Source organism: Pseudonaja textilis, chromosome 12, assembly GCF_049901715.1.
Source record: "Pseudonaja textilis isolate UNSWEBS1 chromosome 12, rPseTex1.2, whole genome shotgun sequence".
In the NCBI taxonomy this organism is placed as follows: Eukaryota; Metazoa; Chordata; class Lepidosauria; order Squamata; family Elapidae; genus Pseudonaja; species Pseudonaja textilis.
The window spans coordinates 5,095,314-5,120,016 of record NC_142001.1 but is presented as its reverse complement, the minus strand read 5'-3'; the positions used below and the strand labels follow the sequence as shown (position 1 = coordinate 5,120,016).

Here is a 24,703-nt window from a genome sequence, read left to right as displayed (position 1 = left end):
AAGCATACTTGATGTCCGTCCCCCGTCTCCCCCGCCAGTCCACCAAGGGAGAAGGGAAGGGGGGTAAAACCAAATCCTTCCTATATTCCTCATTAAGCCTTTTTCTTAATACGCTTTTTTCCAGCTACCTGGAAAGGGAAACGAACGGTTTCACTGCCGGACTAGAACTTTACACCTTCGTTCCTCCATCCAAGCTTTGTCCGGGTGCTTCTAAATCAACTGGGACACAACTTGGGGTGGAAGGGATACTACAAGGTCCATACAAACCCTAACCCTTTTTACACCCCTACATAAAGCCACCAAGACTGAGGTTGTTTTTCTTTCTTTCTTTCTCACCATTTGCTGCTTGGTCAAGACATCGTTATAAATAGCCTCTCGGCGCTTCACATCCAGCTCTTGACCTGCCTGGCGGTTCAGAGCCAAAGCCTGGACCTGGGTCTCTGTGAGGGTGAGGTTCTCCTTCCACTGCAAAAGAAAAGCATCACGGGAGCTTTCAGAGACGTCCCCCCTTCATGCCCCTCCTCTGTGAGAAGGGCCGATGGACTGCCACGGACTCCCCCCAGCGCTCTTCAGAGGGAAGCCAGCCTGGGTCGGAGAAGCTGCAGCCCCTCCCTCGCTCCCCACACCACAGGCACTGGGGAGTCTCTCCGGCAGAAGCAGCCTGGAGTCAGCCATGAAACTGCAGAGAGGAACCGGAGCGGCTGCCAACTCTGCCTGCAGGCAAGGCCGGTGGGGAAGTCCTTGCCTCTCCAGGGATTTGCCAAGGAAGCAGAGAAGCAGCAGACTATCTGTGGCATCACCCTGGGCAGGAAATGCCCTCCTCCTGCCAGGCCTCGGGGCCTTCCCGCCCAGTCCCGTTGCAGAGTCAGGCAGCTGCTTCCCCCGGAGGACTGCTCTGCCAAGGCCCTGCAGTTCCCCACTTGAACAGGAGTTGCCATGAGTGCGGAGCAGAGTAAGGAAGACGCAGCTGCAAAAGGGTCGGCGCTACTGAAATTGGCTCAGGTTGGGCTTGAAGGCTCACGAGGAAACGTGCCTCAATTGTCCCGTTCTTCTGTGAAGCCAGCCATGTGTAGAGGAGCCTTCCTTCCACACACACCATCAGTTGACCAAGAGAGCCTAATGCCATCCACAAAGGGATTGCACAAAAACTGAGCATCATCTGGTCAGGAGAAGTTATACCTTCACATCCGCTTTCATCATCGAGGCAACTCCCAGCTGAATGTATCTGAGCACAGACTTTATTCTGGAGATTCCAAATAAACTGATTGGTCATTATTTAATGAAAATCAGTGACATTTTTGGACAATTACCTAATTTGGACAACTCCAAACAGTTGATCTCGGCCAAAATTTAAATCTTTTCCACTGTATAAACAACCCCTCCTTCTCCTCATTAGATTTTTACCCTGTGTTTTTATATAACATTACACTGCAAAAGAAATATGTCTGTTTTTAAAAGGCCCATTTAAAAAAAATCAAAGCTTTGACTATAAAATCAGACAAAAGAAGAAACAATTTATCACCAAAAGTTTGAACATGACACGACAATTTGAAAGCAGTATACAACTTCAGAACAAGAATGGATGATCACATTTTCTACCACACTTACTATAGAGGAAATAATGTCTTCAAGGGGTTGAATTCTTATTCCAGTAACGTTGTTCGTTGCTTCCACAACTTTTTCCCTGCCTTGATTAATGAGGTCCTGGAAGGAATTTTGGAAGTCATCAAAACTGGTTGAACAGTCAGAAATTGAGGTGTTCTCAAAGATAATGAATTTTTGTATCCATACTGCCCACATGCATGTGTACATATGCTTTTATATGTCCAAATCATGCGAACACAGGGTCCCATTTCAAACCATGCCATGGGGCTCCAGACAGGAAACAATTCATGAAGACAGATATAAAAACATAAAACATTTTCACCTAGGAGCAGCTTTGCTTCACTTCGCAATCAACATGGAATCAGCAGCTTTTATATCCAAACTAATTTTCCTGAAAGCAATTAAGTGCTCATGATTTGGTCTCTAACAATGCAACTCAGTGTACAAAAAAGGGTAATACTTTTGGTGTGAAACAACAGTAAGCCTGAACAAAAGATATAAGGTATGGAATTCTTTTAAAAATGCTGTTATCTACACTTCATCTAGTCCAGATTTTTTTTAAAAAATGCTCACTGCAAAATGCAGAGACTTGGTGACGAGACCATCTCACCTCACAAGATTGTTGTGGGGGAAAACGGGAAGCAAGAGGACTATGGAGGCCACAACTTGAACTTCAAAATGAAAGGCAGAATGTAACGCTCAAAAAACCCAGATCCGATACAGCCTCTAATCTTGCCACCTACCTCCAATTGCTGGTTGCTCATCGCAGACAAGGCCGCCAAGTTGAAAGGAATATATGGAGTCTGAGAGGTGAAATTGGGTGGGAACATGTTTGGCCCCGCTGGCATGTTGATGCGCATTGTCAGCCCCTAAAAAAAAACCAGAGTGGCACTTTTGACTATCAAGCTCAGAGTTTGGCTACTGAGAAATCATTGAAACCATTTCAGGGTCAAAGTGATAACGGGGACTGGCACAAGAGAGTGGAAATTGGTACCTTTATTTTGCCTGAAAACATGTATGCCCTAGCCTAAATTCAGCTGATGGAAGCGGTCTATGGTTAGCATGGCTTATCCAAGCCTTGGGGTTCTTAAAGAAGTATAAGCAACATTTCATTAATAAACAGAACGGATTTCTCAAGCTCAAAGGAGCTCCGATATCGTCATAAATGAAGAAAAACACTGTCGCTCTTGATCTGGAGGAATTCTACGACAAACAGATCTCTACCCTAATTTGGGAAAGCCAAACAAAAACGCTAACAGCATCAAAACAAAACAAAGGGCAGAAATATGTAGTTGGCTTAAATGTCACCCTGAAGTTGCTAAAGATCCCTTCCCGACGCTTCCACTGCAACTATGAGCTGGCACTGATGTTCTGCAATGACACCTGACAGCATCCCAGCCCTGAGAAAGAAGCCAACAGAACAGCCTGCATTGATCAACGATAGGAAAGTCTGCTCAGGGCCCAATTCCAACCTGTAGAGGTATTGGCAACTAAAATGAGGAAACGCCATTGGCTTTAAAAAAAAGGCCTCTGCGCAAGCCCAGGAGTGCAGTCATCCTCAGATGAATAGCTTTGGGGGCTCCAGAGCCTGAGGGCCAAACCAAAATGGAGGGGATTCGGGGGGGGGGGCAGAACAGCTGGATGAACAGAAGAGACTAGAAGAAGCTGCTGCAACATAGGGATGCAGCTGAAGGTCCTTATCTGAACAGCTGGAAGGGAAAGGAAAGCCAGGGGAAGGCAAGAATTCCTCCCAATCCAGGCCCATCTCAGAATAACCAAGTCGGAAGGGACCCTGGAGGCAGTCTAGCCCAACCCCCTCCTCAAGCAGGGAAGCCTAGAAGACCAGGGGTGGCGGGGGGCCCAAACTGCAACCCCAAACCCACTTATTTATCGCAAAGTGCCAACACGGCAATTTAACCTGAATACTGAGGTTGCAGAGTTCAACTAATTGTTCTAAGGAAAACGTGGTAAATGCATTTTTTATGCCCCTTCATTTCTTTCTGCTTTTGAAATATTACGTTTGGCAACAATAAAAAAGAAAAACTTCTGTAATATCATTTCTCTCTTTCCCTCCCTCCCTCCCTCCCTCTCTGAGAGCTCCAGACAATTAAAAGTACGAAAAGGAAGCGATGAAATGTCAAAATAACCCCTCAGCCAGAAAAATGCCTGGCTAAAGCAAGTTATCGTGTCTCCTTCCCCAACAAACGGACCTCAGAAAGGTCGTCTTCAGGGGCCTTCCCTCCCTGCTGACCCTCATTCTCTTTCGATCCCGTTTGCCTGTTACCGTTTGCACAAACGGAAGCTTCTGGGTGTCCCCCAAGGGCCAAGGGACACTGCTCCGCGTGCATGGCAGGATGCATCAAGTTAGGATGCACCCAAAACAAGGATAACCATCGGCAAATCTGAGCAGCTCAGGAACGGCTGGGCTCTCCTGGCAACCCCCGACCCCTTTTGGATCCTGGCAGCGGGGGACCAAGGGCAATCCCAACGACCTCAGTTGAACCCCGGAGCCCCGTTCCCCGCGAACCCTTTGCCTTAGTGGCATCTCATAGAACACAACCCAAAGGGGACAAAAACGAGCAGCCACGACTTCCTGTTCAGGGGCCCATATAAACCACAGGTGACTCTCTGGCCTCTCTGTGTGAACATGTCCACCCCGTCCCTTGGATTTTTAGTCCAGCCCCACCTGGCCTAGCTAGGGTGAAGGGTCAGAGTCAGTTAAGGGAATCAACTGCTTCCTTGGAATTCAATGCAAAGAATTTCACAGAGGTTTTGTCAGAACCACAAAATACGCATCACAGCTACTGCCTTGGAATCGCTGCCCATTACACACTTGTGTGCGCAATGTCCTAAGGCATGTGCAAAAGGGGTGCAGTGTTGTGATGCACATTTTGGCACTCCCCCACCCACTGACACCCATGGTGATAGGGCAAAGAACAGAAAAACTAGGCGTGGACTGACAGCACGCCCCCCTTCGCTGCTCTTCCAGGTGGCTGCATTCTCTCAAGCTAGCTTTAAAAGTCACTCATCAAAGTAGCCAAAGAAATCTCAGGTTCATAATTTCATCTGGAAACCTAACAAAAGGAAATGGGTCCAAATTTGCTTAATTGGTGTTTAAAAGTTGGGAAGCTAACATTTCCTTCATCATCTTCAAGCCAATAATGGTCCATCCAGCTGAATTTCCAGCTTTTCTGGGTAAAGAGAAGATCTCATCATTTCTTGCTACCATTTTGGACAGGGAGAGCACAGCCCACCTAGGAGGAAGAAAAACTGAACGGTCTCCACAGGACCAACCCTCCCCTGACTTGACACAAAGAGCCAGGAAGGGAATAATCAAAGAAGCGGGTGAAAGCGTCACTTTTCTAGATGAAGGCAGCCAGCGTAGTCTATTGTGTTGGACCGAACATGGAGAGACCCAAGTTCAAGTCCACCCTTAAATGAAGCAGCTTATTGGGTGACCCTGAATTAGCCAATCTCCCTCCTGCCAAGTCACTTCACAGTTTAGAAAAAGTGGAAAATGAAGTATTATATTAGGCACTTTGAGCTCCTGAGAAAAGGTCTGATACCTTGAAAGTTTCTAGGATCATAGAAACCGCAGCAAAGTACAAGTTCATCACATTTGATGGAATTCTTCTGTAAGTTCTTTGTTAAAGACATCCTACAGTGGAAGACTATTCATGCTAGAAGCAACGCTCCTCTCTCTAGACAACCGAATAGACACGGATCTATGGCTTTCAAGAAGTTGTAGAACTGCAATTCTCACACATTTTCATGATGAGGGGCTATGCTGTCCTAAGCCATTTTTTAGACAGGTAGAAGTTCCAGTTCTCTGATGCAGAATACAGGCTTGGTTGTTCTAAAGTAAACCACCTAGTATTTTTGCAATGGTTTAACAATGCCCCTACCTTCTTTTCCGCTTCATATTCAGCCCAGGCGGCCTTCCTTTCTTCTTCAGTCAATTCTTCTTCCTCTTTGTGGTCCAGAAGGGAATCGTGCTCATGATAACCCACTATATATTCTTTCTGAATCTGCAGCAGTTCAGCCAGAATGGTGTCCTAGTAGAAAACAGAAGAACATAGTTATGCACCTACGAGAGCTCAACTGGTAAAAAGAAAATCTGTTTACCTTAGTAGAGTTCTAGAAGCGGGCATAATATTTTAAATTTAGTACCTCATTCAATCCTGTTTGCAAAACTGACTTCAAGCCAGAATTCATGATTATGTAGTTCTGAGGCTGAAAAGCGACGTACTGTTGCCACTTGCACTTCCAAAAATGACCCTACAGCATTTTACATGTAGAAATACTTTTTTTTAAAAAAAATCCAGTAGTAGTAAATATTTTTGCTCCTTAAAATTCTGAGTTTTCTTCTTGACCATCTAACGAATCTCACAGCTTGAAACTATCAGAGGAATGGTCAAATGTGAACTGTGTTAGCGTGGACTGGCTAACTGCAGGAGAGATTTTGGGAGAGGGTTTAACATGGGGTGGATATCTACTGGGGGTGGGGAAAACATTCACAGAATTTTGAGAGTTGAAGTCTTCCAGGCTTAAAGTTGCCAAGGTTGGAGACCCCTGCTCTATAGGAGTAAGGCTTTCTCTAGCTTGGGACTGTAAGTATCCTTTTACCGGGAACTCTCTGTTTCCTGCTGAAGAACATTTGCATTTAGTTACTGATAGGCAACTTCTTTCTGTTATGTAAAGTTAATCACTTATTCAATCTTAGATAAGAGATCTGGGTGAAAACCCCCACAGCAATACAGCTCCCAGAGTGACTTTGGATTCCTCACCCGTTTTCAGAGTACCTTACCTCAGTGCTGCAAAGATAATAGTGAATGTGTGTGTGTGTGTGTGTGTGTGTGTGTGTGTGTGTGTGTGTGTAAAATATTTGAACTTGGGAAATGAGGGATGAGCAGCAAATAAAAAAGCAGTTCCCTTTCTAAAGCCCAGAAACATCAACAGAGAGACACAGAAAAGCAGGTAACAGATCCAAAGTTCACTTATATTAAACTGAAACTAAATTTTGCCCAACACCTTTATGTGGATAGCACAAGCATTTACAGAAATATTTGGAATAAAGATAAAAGGCCATCTTCCCCCTCAACCTACCAGGCCCCAAGATTTCCCAGAAACGCATAAAATAAGGGTGGTGGTGGTGTTATAAGTAAAACCCACCAATAAATATTTTTGAAAACTGCCCATGCTGGTTGTGATTGTGGAGGTTGCATTCTAGACCAATACACCTGGAGGGTGTCAAATTCAGGGGAAGGCAATATAAAAGTTAAATTGGGATATCTAACAGGGAGAGACAGCTAGTAAAACTGAATTTGAGAATATGCCAATTGAAAAACAGTCAGATCCAAGAGTTCAGTTAACATACGTAATAGGATCTTGTTCATATTTTGTACAACAAAATTTAACTGACTGCAGAATTCTTTAGATACACATGTACATACATTAGTTCCTATGGAAACTATACTGTTGAGCACAGTGCAATTTAATCCATGCACACCATGCCAATGTATTCATCAAAATGTGGTTTAGATTATAGTTAACTGGTAGATCTGTATTGCTTTGTCTGCAATGCAATTTCTATTCAGTATACAGAATAGGCAGAAAGGTAAATTTTCTACTTTTATGGGACCTTTGTCCAGGATTCTCTCATTCAGTTACAAGTATATATTTCTGGTCGGAGATGTGAAGACTTATTTCAAAAACAATTTTGAACAAAATATAGCTAAACCTTCTTGGACTTGCAAATTTGGCTACTGCATCTAACTGGCTGTGGTCAGAAATGAACTAGAAGAGTAGAGAGCCCTCCTGGCTGTTCTGGTTTCCTTTTCCCATCAAGGACAGACAAAGGCTTAAGTATGTTGCAACTACAAATGCTAACTGCATAGAGCAGCTTACTTTGGGTAACATGGGCGTGTCTCTTTTCTTCTTTTTTTCTGAATTGGGATCATCCAGTAAGTCTGGCTCAAAGGTGTAGAGTTCCGTGAGTTCATTCATGGTGAAATGGCGTTCAACCTGTTGCTGATCAACCACTCGGAAAGACAACGACTGTTTTGTGACCTGTCTGTCATAGATCTTGTCTTCCATGGTTCCCTTTAAAAGAAAAACACATGAATGCTGGCAGTGGTGTTGGGTGTCTTGCTGTGTTTGTTATTAATTCCAGCAGGCTCATAAACTGTGAACCTCCTTCAAGAAGATTTGCAACATTATTGTACTTTATGACATCTGAAATCTTTCAGAAGGTGAGAGAGCGCCCCACCAGATCAGGCCTAAGGATTCCTGGTCCAGCATCCTCTCTCAGGGTTTCTCAGCCTTTAAGATGCGTGGACTTCCATGTCCAGAATTCCCCAGCCAGGAGGCTTATTTAGATTCTTATTTAAAAACTAAAAGATATTGGGGCACCCAAGAGAAATTGTCTTACTTACTTTCTGAACCGGCATAAAAGACCACATGCTTTATTTCAAAGGCCATTTCAAATAGGGCAGAATATTTAGATCGGATTGGGGTTAACCATATGGGGTGACAACTTACTGCAAACATGTCCTGTTGTTTTCTTTCTATCAATTCATATCTTTGTATTAGTTTTATACTTCTGATTTGGCTGGATGACTAAACAACCATTCTATTCTATTCAAAAGAGAAATACATAGCACCTAAGACAGCTTGAAAATGTACCTGAATGAGATTTAAAAATAAAGATTATGCCTTTTGGAAAATAAGCTACAATGAAATTAATAAATATGGCAATACATTAGACAAGTGTCATTTTTGTGATCTGTTCTGTAGAATGTAAAAAATTTGAACTACAAGGGGTTGTGTAATCAATGGTTCCAAATATAGTTGAAAAATCAGACTTCAATTATATGGAAAAGATTCAGTTCTGACTTACCTGAGCTAAAAATCGGTACACATATACAGGTTTAGTTTGTCCAAAACGATACACTCTGAAGATACTCTGAATATCGTAAGATGGGTTCCAAGAGGCATCAAAAATAATGACTCTATTTGCTGCTACTAGGTTTATCCCAAGGGATCCTGCTTTAGTAGAAATAATAAACAAACGACCCCTGCAAAAAAAAAAAGAAGAGTAAAATTTGGTTTATTCCACTTCATACTCAAATTAAATAAAGATATAGTCTGCCAAAAACCAGGGAAGCATATTGAAGATTCTTTAAGTTTAGTGAAAAAGGAAAGGACAACGTTTTTAACAGTACAAAAGAGAATTCTGAGGATCTTGTTATATCATAGGATGAATGTACCAATTAAACTGCACATTCCATTTGGGCAGATTTAATCTTGAGAAGAGAATACGTAGTAGTGTAAAACATTTTGGGAAAAACATTCCATATTATGTTCTTTTTCCAGTGTAAAACTGTATGCCAAATGTAAAACAGGATATATTTTACACATTTGTGCTCGCATCATTTGTGCTGCAACAGGTTGGAGATGCTTCCAAAAAGCTCAGCACAGCCAATTTTGCACACAAAACATCAGTTTTGAACTTAAAACAAGGTACTTTGCAAAATTCCACCCTTACAGTACTTTGAAACAAAACATTTTGCACATTCTTAATATTAAGAATAGGCAGAAAGAAATAGTCAATTATCTCAAAAGTATGTAACCTTCTGTCTCTTAAAAAACATTGGACAGAGTCCCCACAATTTATCAAACTGCATTTTTAAAAAGTGAGATGGAAAAGCAGTATATAACTAGGAAGAGAAAAATCTTACTAATTTTGTTTAATTACAATCACTATTAAATGTAAATGAAATGAACTAAAATCTGGGCTTCTATAAGAAGAATGTTTTAGCTAAATATTATAATTGTTATTCTGGAGATAATAAATTATCCTTTATAGATTGTAAAGGAGCATTCCACTAGCACAAAACAGCACTCAGATAATTTGTATGGTCTTTCCCAGTTGTATAAGTTTAAAGCAATCTGCACTGCATTTCTTCAGCTTAAGAACTACATTCCAAAATTTGATGGAAAAAAGTTCACTCCAAAAGTGTTAATAAAAACTGATTTAGAAGCGTTACTTGGATAGATTAGAGGAGAACAAGAAATAAAAGGTCTCAAAATAAAAAAAGACGAATATAAGGTCCAAGCTTTTGTGGACGATTTGGTATTTGTGCTTAAGGAACCATTAGAATTGGGACCCAAGTTAATTCGGAATATTGAAGAATTTGGAAAAGTAGCAGGACTTAAAATAAATAAAAATAAGACAAAGATTATAACAAAAAAATCTTACTAATAAACAGAACAAAGAATTGGAGGAAAATTAGAAATGCAAATTGCCAAAAAATTTAAATATTTAGGAATATGGTTAACAGTGAGAAGTATATCTATTAAAGAAAATAATTATACAAGATTGATAATACAAATTAAGACAGATTTAGATAATTGGCAGAAATTACAGGACGAATTGCCACAATAAAAATGAACATATATTGCCAAAAATTCTGTTTCTGTTCCATGTGACACGGATAAAGTTAGGAAATACATTTTTTGAAGATTTAAACAAATTAATATCAAAGTTTATTTGGCTAGGGAAAAAACTGCGAATAAAGTTAACATTGTTACAGGACAGTAGAAAGAGAAGGGGTTTTGCTCTGCCAAATTGGGAATTATACTATACAGCAGCAGCCCTTACATGGATTAAAGATTGGGTAACGTTGAAAAATAAAAGAATATTGACAATTGAAGGACATGACTTGCAACTAGGGTGGCACACGTTTTTATGGAATGGGAAAAATAAGACGCACAGTGATTTCCAAAGACACCAAATAAAGGTGTTGCTATTAATTTGGGAAAAGATTAAAAGGAAGCATTATGACAAAATTCCGATCTAGTTATCAACCTTGGAGGCATCAATATATCCAAATGTGTTAGGTCTAGATAAGATAGTAAGATATGATATCCCAAACAAGCAAGAGATATAAAAAACAAGAATTAAAAGAACAAGGAATCAAGGTAGAGTGGTGGACGTATATGCAAACAAGGTTTAAGAAAGCTGTAGAAAAATGCGGGATTCACAGAGATCTATTGGAATTAGATAAGATATTACAAGGTCCAGAGGAGAAATTGATTAAAAAATTATACAGTTATTTGTTGGAATATAAGATGGAGGAAGAGAGGGTTAATGATAGTTTGGGCAAAAAAAAATTGGCTACACAATAGAATTGGAGAAATGGGAAAAATGTGGGAAAAGAATTATAAATTGACAATGTCGGCAAAAAAAATTATACAAAATGTTCTACAGATTGCATCTACCCCCTGCTAGATGAGCAAAAATGTTCCCAAACAAATCACCTGAATGTTGGAAATGCAAACAAAAGCAAGGAACTATTACCATGCATGGTGGATGTGCCCTGTAGTAAGGAAATACTGGATAAGGACAAAAAAAAATGGATAGAAGAAATAATTAAACAACAAATTGAACTAAGACCAGAGACTTTTCTATTAGGTATAATAACAGGAAAATATGATAAGAAAACAGAATATTTAATGCTACATCTATTTAACAGCGGCAAGAATAACGTATGCACAAAATTGAAAAAGACAGTATGCCACTAGAAGAAAATGTGATAAAAAAGATATTAGTCCGAGAGAAGAAACAGATTATTATTTGATGTGGAATGCATTGTATGATTGACTAAATAATAGATATAGAGATGAATAGAGAAGATGACAATAAGGAAAAGGTTATAGTGGGCAAAGGTAGATTAAGGAATATAGACAAATGTACGGATAGTTGAGATTTATGTAAAAGTATGTATACCGTCACAGAAGTGTTGCAATGAATGGAAATGATGTATATAAGAAACATTGTTTAATAATTTTAAAAAAACCATATAAAAAGTTTTCTGCAACAGAAAATAGATATGTTCCTATTTATTCAATTCAGAAAATGTGTAATGCTATACAATATGTGTCAGATATTGGGAATATGCATGTCAAAGAAGAGGACAGAAAGCAAGTCAAACTATAATAATCAAACTCTTATCAGAAAATGACTTTGGAATCCCTTTTGGAAAGGAAAGCTGGCAGCAAGTGTCTTTCTTCTCATTAGGTGTGAGAGCAGGCCCCAGGGCAAGGGTGGAGGAGGAGGAGGAAGAGACAAGTATGGGCTGAGCTAAATGGAATTTGATTCAGATGGTCCATAATGCATCTGGAAAGGAATCTAGGTTTCTAAGTCAGACAACAACATCCGCTTAAAGCAGGGTTTCCCAACCTTGGAAACACTGCTATGTGTGAACTTCCATTCCCAGAATTCCACAGCCAGCATGACCACTGATGAGAATTCTGGGATTTGAAGTCCACACATCTGGAAATGGCCACGGTTGGGAAATCCTGGCTTAGAAATTCACTACATTGTGAATTTGTGAGCCCAAGAAGAAGAAGAAATCTGTTTGTGCATCAACTCCTTCTCTAGTGATATTGGATGGGCATTGTCTTCTGACATACTCTTAGGAGGTTTTATTCCTTGATATTAAGCAGCAGCCTTTGCACTCCTCAGCATCTCTGAGGCAGCTATTTTAACTCCAGTTCCTCCTTTTTCTAACCTGGCAGGATAGAGTCTGCATGTACATTAAGCTTACTATACATTAATATAATAAGCTTATCCACAATTTATTATGATGTGTATAATCAAAAGCTGTTGTATAATCAGTAAAATAAAAATAGGTAGCTTTTTGCAATTCCCTTTCTGTTTCCATCATTTACTGGAAGTTAGGAATGCCCTGTTTCTTCTGAACCAGCATGTACGTTATATCTGGCAGTTCTTGTTGCAAAGATGTTGGAATTTAGCATTAACTTATTGGCAGACGAGGTAAGACCGTTGTTTAATGTTTTAAACATTATTTAGCAATGCTCCTTTGGGGATATAGATTGACGCTTTCCAGTTTTCCACCCACTGCAGTGTTCTTCATTATATGCATTTCAAGTTGCATGGAGCGTTTAATGGCACCATTTCCTATGACTTTAAACAGTTATACTGGTAGGTCCTGCAGCTTCCCTATTAGCGATATTTTCTAATTTCATATTCCAGAACGTATGGCTCTGATTCAGCGGTCAAATTTGGCATCATTCTAGCATATTCGGCCTGTATACAAGCACAGGCTTTAACACCTTCTGTTAATATTAATAGTGATTTTCATATCCACAGTCTTTCATATTTGTTTATAAATCTCATTTCAGTGATTGGAAAAAGAGGCAATTGATTAGACTGGCCCAAAAATCATGGGCTTCTGGCCTACAGATGAGGGTCCTTTCCGTACACTTTCATTCTTACCTGACGTTGGTTACATCATTAAACTCTTCAGCCCACTTTTTTCTTGACTGAGCAGTAGTAGAACCATCCAAACGATAATAATCAATATTTCTGAACCATTTTCCTTCACCTAGGAGTTTGAAAAGCATGGGATTAAGTGTATTGTACAAGGAGGCAGGGTCCATCATCATCTGACAATTTCCATTTCTTTTAAAAATTGTACTTATGAAATTAATGAAAGTTCAAGAAAGGCTCTAACTTTTAACTGAGTCTGTCTGAAAGGATGCTACTGAACTCCTTCGAATTATTTGATTTGACCCAATGGAGACTTTTCCCAGGTATCCATTTCTGTGTCATAAACTCAAGAAATATAAAAATGGTATATTGTGTTTTCTCAGTGAATGTCTTCTTGCTTTAAAATAGTATTGCTTTTTTCTGCCTCCCTTAACTTCTAATGCCTATGAAATACAGAGACAGGAGGCACTAGTCATGATTTAAGGCTCAAAGGCGTGTTTTATCGTTCTTGTAATAAATTCTAGTAATTTAGAATTTAAAGTTAGGGTTAGTATAGTTTTTGCCATAGACTAAAACTAATGAATTCAAATGTATCTTACAGAATGTGATAACTTCAATTCTGACACAATTAAGCATGTTTAAATATGCCTAATATAAACAATTTACATTACAATGTAAGCAACTTAGTTTTGAAGGATTTCAAATAAAATACTAGTTGTATAAATTTTGCGGAATAAACATATCTTTAAAGATGGGTGAAGAAAGGAAGGGAGGGAGGGATACTTGTTAACTGCATTGTATCATTGAGATTTTTCTTCCAGGGAATTGTTTTCTGTTTTTTGTACTGATTGATCTGTCCCCTGAAAATTACATTTTCTAAATAAACTTTAAAATTCGATGCTTCATCACTGTAGACAATATTTATAACAGCCAGTTGCTCTATTTTTTTTTTAAAAAAACCTTGCTTATTATAATCTCTGTAAGTGGCAAGAAAAATTTTAAAATCTGGATGATGAGGCAAAAATCTATTTTTAACAACTTTGCTTTCGAAAAAAAGCAATGTAGCTATCCCCTAGAAGTAGAGGATTTGTGTTGTTATTTCAGGGATTCCTGAATGCTACATTTGTTTCCAGAAAACAAAAGACCTCCACATCCCAAAGGATAGATAACCACTTAAACCTGAACTATTAATCAAACAAATTAATTCCATGGTTAGATGAGATCCGTGTTTCTTGTCAGTTGGCTGGAGAATTCTGGAGTTGACGTCCACCCATCTTAAATTTGACACAGTTGAGAAACACTGAATTAGCTTCTTCCTGAATTCAGGACTTAAGCTGTGGGTTTAGAGGAAACCTCACATTTTTCTCCCAAATAAGAAAATCACTACTGATCTGTGAAGAATATGGATTCAAGGAGGGACTTTTTAAAAAGCACTTCCTGCTCTGAACACAGTAGGATAGGCAATTCCTTATATCTGCCTCTGAAAAAGAAGAAGGAATGGACTTGATGAAAGGACAAATAATAACTGAAGGAAAAACTGAAAGCATAAAGGAAGAAAAAGGTAGATAACAAGAGCCTCATGTTGCTTTTCCCACAGGAGAGAGACAGGTTTCAACCAGAAAATAAGGGTCTTGACACCAATGCCACTTGTAATGCCCTCTTATTTAACATGCCAGCTCTGAGACAGGTTTTTTTCCCTCTTCCCCCTCCCCCCTCTATCTCCACTTTCTTTAACTTCAAAGGGAGAAGAAGCTCTTCCACAGTTCTGCTGGCTTCTGTTGTTTGTTTGTTTGTTTGTTTTGTAAAGTTCATCATAAGCTCATCAGGCAGGTAAAATGAGCCACCTATACAGTTGGGCAAAAAGAACTCAAACCAGTGCACAAGTGCTCTCCAGAATCCTAAAAGCTGCCAAGGATGGCAGGGGGAAAAAAAAATTCAAAAGTCCAAATATGAAACCACAGCGGTGAGATTTGTGGTTCAGAATCTTCTTTGCTGCCCCTGCAGATTTCACCTTAGACCCAAAGGACCAAGAAGTACCAGCTGACTCTGCCTCCTTGCACAAAAAGGCACTTTCACAAAGCAAGAGTAACGTTACACACACAGGAGAGGAAAAAAATCAATCTCAGGAGACAGATAAAGGGACAAAGCACAAGGTTTTAAAGGCTCAGTGTTACGCAGCACTGTGAAAAGAATATATCAACACGGGGAAGGTGAGTGTGGAAGATGTCCAGATCTCAAAGTGGGTATTTGCTTACTTACCTTTATATATTACTGGCTTTCCTTCTTCTTTGTCCCGGTTTGCTAACTCCAGAAAATCTTCTATCAAGTCAAGGGATATCAGAGATTGGCTGAACACTAAGCTGAAAATGGGAATTGGCAAAAGAGTTGTCAGTTCGCACCCCTGTAATTAGCATACTGGTGTCCTGTGCTTGGTGCCATCAACTCAGTTTATAAATGGAAGGGGACATTAAAAAGCTTGTTTTGCTGGTCAGAGCGAAACGCAGATGGCAATTTTGGGGGAGGCGGGGGGGGGGGGAAGCCCGTGGCATTGTTCAAGTTTTTCCACTTTCGGGTTCTGGCTTGCAAATGTTCTATCACCTAAGAGGAGAATTTTGTGAGTTCAGGAATTGCAGGCTAACTGCTGCACTCATTACCCTGCACTCATGTTACCCTGTAGAGCAACGAAACATCTGCAACACAAAACCAGACCCTCACGACTCCAACCACAAAACATGCCCACCCTGAGCTGCACTTATTTGCTTCCACTGCAAAAAAGAATATAGACATGGAAAGCACACAAATGCGGGATTGTTCTCGACTTGCAACCGGTCATTTAGCAAGTGTTCAAAGTTACAACAGAAAACCACCCCACAAAGCTCTGACTGCCTTCCCCTCTGGTCACATAATGGCATTCTGGTCGCTCAGCAACCAGTCCAGGTTTATGGCTGCTTCCTGTATCCTGTGGCCACATGAACATGGTTTTTATAGTATTTTTTGCTAGATTTTGGCCTTCCAGTTTCTGGCAAAAAGCACCCATAGCTGACAATGGGTTTGCTTAATAACCACTATCACCTTTGCATAATCACCACCAAAAAAAAAAAAGTTGCAAAATTGGGGCGTGATCCCATGGTCCTTCGTGTACTTAACACCTGACACAACTTATGACCGTAATTTTGGGCTCAATCATGATCATAGGTCAAGGACTACCTGTGTTGCAACCCAACAATGGAAGATCATTTCCCCCTAATCACCAAGAACCGCTTACACTTTATCTCCAAGTTCTTCAGCCATGCGCAAGATTTCAAAGAGGAGCATCATCTTCCCCGAATGTTCCAGCACTTCCGCATCAGCATCCACCACAAAATCCTTATACCAATCAGGCGCAGGGCTGCCGGGATTGGAGGAAGTACTTTTACCTTAGAGAAGCGGGAGGAAGGAAAGTGCCACTTGAAAAGGCAAAGCACAGGCAAGTCTTCTCTGAGGAATCAAACACTCCATAAAAATACAGTTTCTCAGCCAAATTTAGACTTTGATTACAGTATCATAGCATATCATTCCAACGAGTTTTAATCCTTAGGTTTAGGGAGGGAAGTGGGAAATAATGCTTCCTCACCAGGGAAGGGGCAGCTAGACAGCTAAAATATATATTTGCCCAGTTATGTTTTACAAATTCACTATTTTGGTTTTGTTTTGTTTTTTTCAATTGAAAACTACCTTTGGGATCCATTGGGGTTGAGAATATAGGGAAAAAAAATAAAAATAAAAGCCACATTTTCATATCAAATATATTACACACAGTTCATTCTTGAGTCTCAAAGCAGGGATTATTAACCTTTTTTGTGCCAGGATCATGTATGGTGAAGCCTCCCCATTCTTTCCCAGAAAGATCTGTCTAAACATTCATGTAAGGAGTAGATAATAGTTCTTGGTGCTTGTTTGCTTGCAGATATTTCATTACCCAACTAGTTGACTGTACTGTCTACAGTAATATATGGGTTTCTCTATTAACCCATTAAAACAAAAACAAAATAAATTAAATCTCTGTAAATTTGTAAGTCCCCCCCCCACCATCCGCAGAGCCCCTGAAATCTAACCCCAGCTCCCAAGGATCTGCAGTCCCCAGGTTAAGCTCCTCTGCTAATAAACTTTCAGGGCCAGAAAACGGAGCAGATATGCAGCACTACTGGGCACAAAAATACCCATGGTAAGCGCAGGGCAACGCTATACTCCGTTGTCCTTGAGTGCCCGCTACAAAAAGCCCTCCACCTCCATGGAAAGTCTTACCTTCCTCTGCCTTTAGAACGAGGGGAGGGTTGCTTATTGGCTCCTCCACAGTTCCTCCTTCTCCCCCTCCCCGAGATCTTGAATTCCAGACTTTAATCACTTCAACGTCATTGTCGCTCCCACTCCCGCTGGAATTACTGTCTTTCTTGGATTTCTTGCCCTTTGTTTTCTTCTTCCTAAAATATATATTTCAACATGAAAACTCTCCAGACACACTCATTTTATTCCCAACTGTTTTAACATGCAATTTCAACCATAAATGGATTTACTGTTTCGGAGGAACGATTCAACTTACTTAGTATCTTCTTCAGAGCTTAAGCTCATTGACGTTTCTTCGGAATCAGAAACTATGAAGTCATCAAGACTGTCTTCATCAAAATAACCCTGAAAGATCAGGCGTTCTTATTAAGCACAGCCAACCTTTTTTCAAACTTTCAGAACACAAATTAAAACACACAGAAATAGAAAAAAGTATGGAATCAGTTATCAAAAAATGAAACGCTCTAGAATTGCCTCACTGCGGGCAGAGCTGCTATGAGAGACACAAAGAAAGAGAGAAGTAGATTACCTTGTTTTCTTTGCTAATATAATCCAGCTGCAAACACCAAGGATGAGTCCAAATTCTGCTTAACATCTGGAAATCTTGGAAGAGTTTAGCTCCAGCTTTGCCTCTTCCACCTTCACTGCTATTGCTGACACCTGACAATAGAGTTCAATTATGCACTTGAAATAGATTAACCAAACTGTTAAATTTACCAAAATCAACTCACTTTTATGCAATGCATCAGGGATTCCCTCCTCTCTCTTTTTCCTAGTCACTTGTAAGAAAGAGAGGGTTTTCCTGGAAGCAACACTGCTACCAGAAATCAGAAGATTCAAGTAACTGTTAGTAAATTGCTAAAAATTCATCATTCATCTTGTTTTATAGATTTGACAGTCTATACTATTTATAGGCATATGTCATTTGCACATGCAAACTGCATTTTTATTTATATATTAGAAATCCCATTTTAAAAAACAAATTCACAATATTTTCCCTCATAAAGCCTTAATGTTTTAATGTCATATTTCAATAACTTTTTATACGCAAGGGTAATGACAGACAACTGTAGAATGATAACTTTTTAAGAGTAAAGTTCTATCATTCAATCCCAAGGTCCCATAAAATTAAAATAGTCAAGGAAATTCAAAGCCCATTAAAATTTCCAAAATTGAAGTACATTTGATAAATTAAAGTTTTATCTAATACTTATATTTGGTACTATACCTGTCATACAGGAATTTACCCAGTCCCCTTTTGAAGTCATGGAAGTCAGTATGGAAGCCAGTGGCTACCACCATGTCTTCTTATGGTATAAATCAATTAGGTGTTGCTGTGTGAAATTGCTCCTTTTTGTCCATTCCAATGTCTCCTCCCAATCAGCTTCAATGGATGATCCCGGAATGTTTGGAGAACGGGAGAAAACTTTCCTTTCTCTGCACCATGCACAATTTACACCTGCTTCCTCTCAAATACCTTTTTCCAAGATGCGGCCCCAGCCTCTTCTTGTAGGCAAGAAAAGGTTCAAGCTTTATGGTTGTTGTAGACTTTTTCCAGTTCTGCTACAGACTTTGCAGCAACCAAGACTCTAGTTACAAATGTACCTCCAAGCTGTATAAGAAGATTCTCATTCTCCCTGAATGCCAAGTCAACAAGATTACCTGAACCATCCCCTAATCATCTTCATCCAGATAAAAAATAATAATAATTAACCCCATACTGCAGTTCAGCTTTGCCTACTCCATATCCAAATATTCTCTGGTTCTTTTTTTTTTCTTTTACAACAATTAAGCAGTGAATTATCCTTACCTGTTAAGTGATCCAGGTAGTACTGGTACAGTTTACACTGAATCGGAGTCATTCTAACAGCTAGGACATACTCATGTTTTGGGGGCAGGAACTTTGTCAAGGCTGTATAATCTTTCCTCTACAATTAGATCAGAAAAAGAGAAGCTAAATAGTGCTGTGGTATCATTCCAGCATCGAAATACCAACTCTGAGTTAATAAACTTCGTAACTTAAAATACAAGGAACAACTAAAATGCTTAGATTTTTTTTTTTTTTTAGGATTCTAAACGGTGAGATTGTTCAGCATTCACACACACGGACATCCTCCTTCCCAGCACAGAAACCTCTCTTTACAGACGCACTGGCTTGATTCAGACCTAGTGCTACGCGGAAACATCTGAGTCTGAAGCTTTGGTGGTCCATAGGGAAAAATTTCTGAATGTTCCCCCCATTTTTTGTTGAATTAACCTCATCGTGCCAGTGATTATTTTAAATATGGCTTTATGACACAAGCCAACTTTATAAGCAAGTTTCAAATGAACATTTGAAGATAAGAGTAGTCACAGTTTTTATGCAGGTTAGGGCCCATAACTATGTACTCTCCTGCTCCGGAGAAGGAAAGGAAAAGCTCACAAGCACACTTGAGCATTATGCTGATATGCAACTATAGCAATGTGCCTTACACTGCCTGTCTACAACTGACATACACAATTAAGTTATCACCATTTTTTTGCAAAAGATTTTTAAAAAGGGAGGGAAGGAGAAAGTAGAAACACAAATAAACAAGGAGGAAAAAAATTAAAAGGTTAAGAGATTCCCACGTCACAGCTTGGGGTGAAATATGGGTCACAAGTCTAAAAAGATTAAAAGTTCTGCCCCAAATTATCTTCCATAGAGATTATCCAGTAATTGCAGGCCACCCTGAGTGCCGGTGCCTGGTGGGGTTTACATTTTAAAATAAAAGAAAAATAATCAAATGGCTGTGGGCAAATCAAAGCTTTTAAAATATTTTCTTTCTTGTTAATCAGGAATAATGGATTGCTTGTTAAGAGAAAGGCACAACTTCAGTTGACAGGAGAGTGTCAAAACTCTCTTAAGTTTCAGTTTCAGATGGGAGGAATTTTCAACTTTCACATTGGAGGGAGCAAAGTAACACAAATCAAAATCCACGCACCTGAACACACCCAGCTAGCATTTCATACAAGATATGGGCCCGCTTTTTCATCACCCTCACATCTACTAGCGTGGAATCAGCACACTGGCCATTCTGGATGGGGTTTATAAATCGATTTCGGAACTCCTTAATTGATCCAAGCAAATTCTCCTTGATGAAATTAACCATGCAGTGATCTGAGGAAGGGAAAATGTAACTTTTAGTTCTTTTAGCAGAATAATCTTGTTACAAGTCTTTAATAAAGATGGACAAGTATATATTCACTGAGGCCTTCTCTAGTTGGGTGGCCTTGGTCCAGAAAGGCAACTTATAAATATTTAAATAAAATAAAGAAATGTTTGGAAGCAGGTTCAGGCTGTGCTATGTTTTAAAAGAAAGGGACTATTAGTTCAAACTGGGGATCGGGCTAGAGCAGGGATGACAAACTAGATTTTCTTGAGGGCCGCCTCAGGGTTGTTTGACCTCAGGGGGTACCAGGGGTGGCCGTGGGCGTGGGGTGTGGTCAGCTCGACATCACTTGTGTCGGGGGGCCCTGTGGTGGCCCAGGTGGGACTGGGGGGATCCATTGTCTCCAGCAGAGGAAGGTGAGATCAGGGAGAGCACCAAAGCCTTGTCCTCCAGAGGAGCCTTTCCATCTGCTGGTGGCCAAGTGTTAAGGCTGGACTTCGCTCCTTTCCTTTTTTCTTCCCTCTTCATTCTCCTTTCTTTCTTCTTCCTTCCCCTCTTTTCTTCCTTGCTCTCTCCCCATCTTTCCTTCTTTTTGTTTCTCCTTTCCTGTCCCTTCTTGGATGCTCAAATGCAAAAGGGGAAACATTTATCCTTTGTTTTGTTTTTAGTTTGTTTTGCTAGCCCTCTGCCAGAGAAAATGGAGCCCCCTTCCCTCCGAGCTCTGTGTTTGCAGGAAAAGGGCTGCAGGAGGCTGTCCAGGCCGAAAATGGGGCCTGAGAGGGCCGCATGCAGCCCTCCTGAGCTCCATTTTCGCTGGCAGGGGGACCGTGGGGCTGGTCCTTCGCTATTTCCAGGACAGCTCCGCAGGCCAGATCTAAGCACCCCAGGAGCTTTGAGTTTGACAGCCCTGGGCTATAGCTTTGCACCCAATCTGTGCAACACTATGTTGAGTGCATGATGCAGAGCCCTTTCCAGCAACCTGCAATTCAGCATGCCATTGTCAGCCAGGGAAAGCCTCTTGAAGCCTTGCTGTCAAGTAACATGGACGCAGCATTTTGACATGCACGATATTCTCGTCCAGAGGAAGCAGCAGAATTGGTGACCAACTGAGCAAGGTTTCTGACTGTTTAAAAGAAAAAAAGACATGATGCAAGACAGGATTGCTGCCATTCTTGAAGGCCCAGGTGTAGAGTCCTACTGGTCAGAGACTAGGCCAATCCTTGTATGAGGTTTCTTTTTGAATACAACCGTATTAAAATTGTCACACTACATTACACAAATTACAGGGAGGGAAGGAATTCAGGGAGAGCACCAGCAAAAATATATAAAGTAAGCATGGAAACAGTGTGCACAGATTTACAATAATAAATGCAGATGTTTGTTGAATAATTGAACTATGAATATGTTTAAGGATCAGCAGTGAGGAGAAAACCAAATATGGATGGAGCATATTATTCCGTATCAGCAGAACTTTTATTTTCACTGAAAGCGCAGACAGATATAAACGTTTGGTTCCCTCTTAAAATGTACTTACATTCTATGAGATTGTTTTGCAAAGGAGTTCCTGTAAGAATGATCCTTCTCCTCGATCGGATAGAATTCATAGCTTTAGAAACAGCAGAAGCTTCGTTTTTTAGTATATGACCTTCATCACAGATAACAAAATCTGGGCCTGAAATTACAGAAATAGCATTTCAGAGATGCCTGCAAAGTTGGAATCCTGCTTAAAATGCCAAGTCATGGAGCGTATGAATCTCCAAATAAGCATTTTATGCCAAGGTGCAGATGGTTTACAAGACAATTTACTCTAAACTGGCATTCATAGCCCTACATACAATATAAAGACATGTGCAACCTGTGCTGCTGGCCGGTTCCTTATGCTGACTGGGGTCTTGCAAAGACAAAAATTTATTCTGTACATGTAGCATTTTTAATGGATGTACACTTTTGAATGATTTCTTACACGAATTCTCTCAAAAGTAGGAGGTGAGGTTATGCCATTACTTTGGATTTACTTTGGAAGAGAGGATTCTCAGAATCCACAGGATCCACATACGTTTGAAATTTACTAAAGAAATGATAGCACAGCACTTTTAGGAAAATGATGCAGCCACTTTAAAAAGCTGCAAACCAATGTTGAGTCTGCATTCTCATAAGATCTTAAACCTCTTCCAAACGGAATTCAAGCTATTGTCTAACTCTGGCAAGAAACTTATCAAACAAAGGAACATCATCAGTGGTAGCTTTGTTGGGTAATGAAACAACCAAGCTCAGAAAACACCAAGAATCCCACAATACCACTCTTGTCATCAAGGACAATGCACTTTCTATATTTTAAATATCAGAAATGCAGAGTCACGGGGCATTGAACAATTCCCTAGAATCTGAGAACAAAGGCAACTACTTGATTAGACATATGCAGGAAACAAATTTAGTTGATACGTGCTAAAATAGTCTCTGCTCATTCTTACGAAAACACACGCTCAGGTTTCCTCAAGTGATGTTTTTCAACATTTTGTATAAAGCCAGATCACAGAGCCCTCTACTGGTAACTGAAATAAAGTCAAAGTTGAGCACGACGTAATGACTGATTCACAGCAACATTGGCGCCCAAGGAAGTTATCAAGATGGCAACAATCACCATCAACTGGCCAGCCTTGCAATTAGCTTTCCCCACTTTTGGCTGATGAAAAGAAAACCTCCCTACATATCCGGCATCGTCATAATCCCCTTTAAAGAAGACATTGGGTAGCAGACTTTATGACAGTTTGGAGACAAACCATCCAAGGACCCTCAAAAAGAGCAAGGCTGCCTTCTCGGTAAGCATCCATTATACAAATAGGCTTATGAAAGAATAATGTAAAAACAGGTAGTTCTCGTGTTACAACGGTACCTGGGACTGAAACCTCTACAGTTAATGGATATGGTTGTAAAGCATGATGTCATTTGACCGCCTCCTTTAGCAATGGCAATCGTGGTCATCCCAGTTGCAGTCCTTGACTGAATCCCACAGGTCATTAAGGGAGGGTCCACCCTGACCCAAGCCATTCCTAGCTTGGTCCCTCCCAACCCCGAGCCCTGGTAAGGCAAGGGGTTGCCCCCACCTATCTACCCCGCCCCCACACCTCTAGCTGTTCTACACAGTGGCATTCCTCTGCAACGGTGACCCTGGGGCTCAGCTAGAGATGGAGAGTGACAGGTGTCACCAACAGATGCCCCTCCCTCCACTGTCGCAGAGTGCCACCTCCAGCCCCACACAGCGGCCAGCCCCCAATCAACAAGCCCCAGCCACCACCTCCCCACTATCTCGTGCTCCTCGATCCCTGGATTTCGCTCTCTTCCGCCTACCGCTGACCAAGTGTGCCCGCCCTGGTCTAACCGCTGGCTGCTCCAGGCCTTTTCCCCTAGGCTGATCATAACGTTCTCCAAAGAGCATGCCCCTTTCTTGTGATGCTTTGGAAAGCCTTGGAGCCCACCCACCCCAAGCGTCACGAGAAGGTTTCAGAAGACTGCCAAAGCACTGCGAAAAAGGCTCACGCTATTCGTTGCTGGGCAGAGAGGCTGAAAGGGCAGAGATTGGGGCAGGAGGGGTGTCAGCTGGTGCTCCGTTCAAAATCCAAGAAAGAAATACTTAGACTCTTGTAATTAGAGAAAAGATATCTTTTACTGGAAGTCAAGTGGTAGCAACAAGAGAATTCTGAATCTAAGGAAAAAGGCACGTACATCACATATATCAAGGGTTTGAAATGCTCCCACCCCCAATAGTTCAAATGGTCCTTCCAATTAAAAGTTGTGAACCTCATCATGTGGACGTCTTCAAGTGGTGATGATTAGTTGACCTTGGCTTACTCAGATAAAGGTTTGCAGTTGCGCAGAGAAGAGAAAGCTAAGCAAGACATAGAAACCCTCCTCAGTTTATACAGTATTAGTTAGTAACACCTCCAGCTCACTTCTCATACTTTTCCCCCTTCCACCCCCCCGTTACTCATGACAGCCAGAAAGAAGATCTTGAAGGCTGACATTCGGCCCTCCTAGAAAAAAGATGTTAGTCCTATAAAAGAGGGAAATATAAAAGGCACGAATTAATAACCAGTTAACATAAAAGAGACACGTATCTAGGGTTTATCAGGATAATTAGAACGAAATGCTCTGACAAGCTTAGGGGCTCTAACATCTTTTTCATTGACCCACTCAGCCCGGGAAGAAGGGAAATGCTTCCAAGCAACCAAATATTGGAGCTGAGCCCTCCATCGTCGAGAGTCTAGAATTTCTTTAACTTCAAAATGTTGTTCGCCGTCAATAAGCAATGGTACAGGAAGGTTGGTCTGGGTCGGTCTCAGATCGGAAG

The 24,703-nt window shown here is 40.7% G+C and overlaps 1 protein-coding gene across 1 annotated transcript in view; it reads right to left on the bottom strand.

The window, feature by feature from the left end:
- The window catches only part of ATRX (ATRX chromatin remodeler), a 98,651-nt gene that overhangs the window by 4,736 nt on the left and 69,212 nt on the right, over positions 1 to 24,703 (bottom strand). The window contains exons 20-34 of the mRNA XM_026703099.2: positions 21,890 to 22,027; positions 20,188 to 20,363; positions 19,035 to 19,152; positions 17,754 to 17,884; positions 17,481 to 17,569; positions 17,186 to 17,361; positions 16,167 to 16,317; positions 15,161 to 15,261; positions 12,908 to 13,016; positions 8,504 to 8,681; positions 7,513 to 7,707; positions 5,511 to 5,660; positions 2,349 to 2,474; positions 1,609 to 1,704; positions 337 to 465 (exon numbers count right to left, since the gene is read on the bottom strand). Of these exons, the coding sequence (XP_026558884.1) occupies positions 337 to 465; positions 1,609 to 1,704; positions 2,349 to 2,474; positions 5,511 to 5,660; positions 7,513 to 7,707; positions 8,504 to 8,681; positions 12,908 to 13,016; positions 15,161 to 15,261; positions 16,167 to 16,317; positions 17,186 to 17,361; positions 17,481 to 17,569; positions 17,754 to 17,884; positions 19,035 to 19,152; positions 20,188 to 20,363; positions 21,890 to 22,027 (2,063 nt within the window). The remainder of the gene's footprint in view (positions 1 to 336; positions 466 to 1,608; positions 1,705 to 2,348; positions 2,475 to 5,510; positions 5,661 to 7,512; positions 7,708 to 8,503; positions 8,682 to 12,907; positions 13,017 to 15,160; positions 15,262 to 16,166; positions 16,318 to 17,185; positions 17,362 to 17,480; positions 17,570 to 17,753; positions 17,885 to 19,034; positions 19,153 to 20,187; positions 20,364 to 21,889; positions 22,028 to 24,703) is intronic.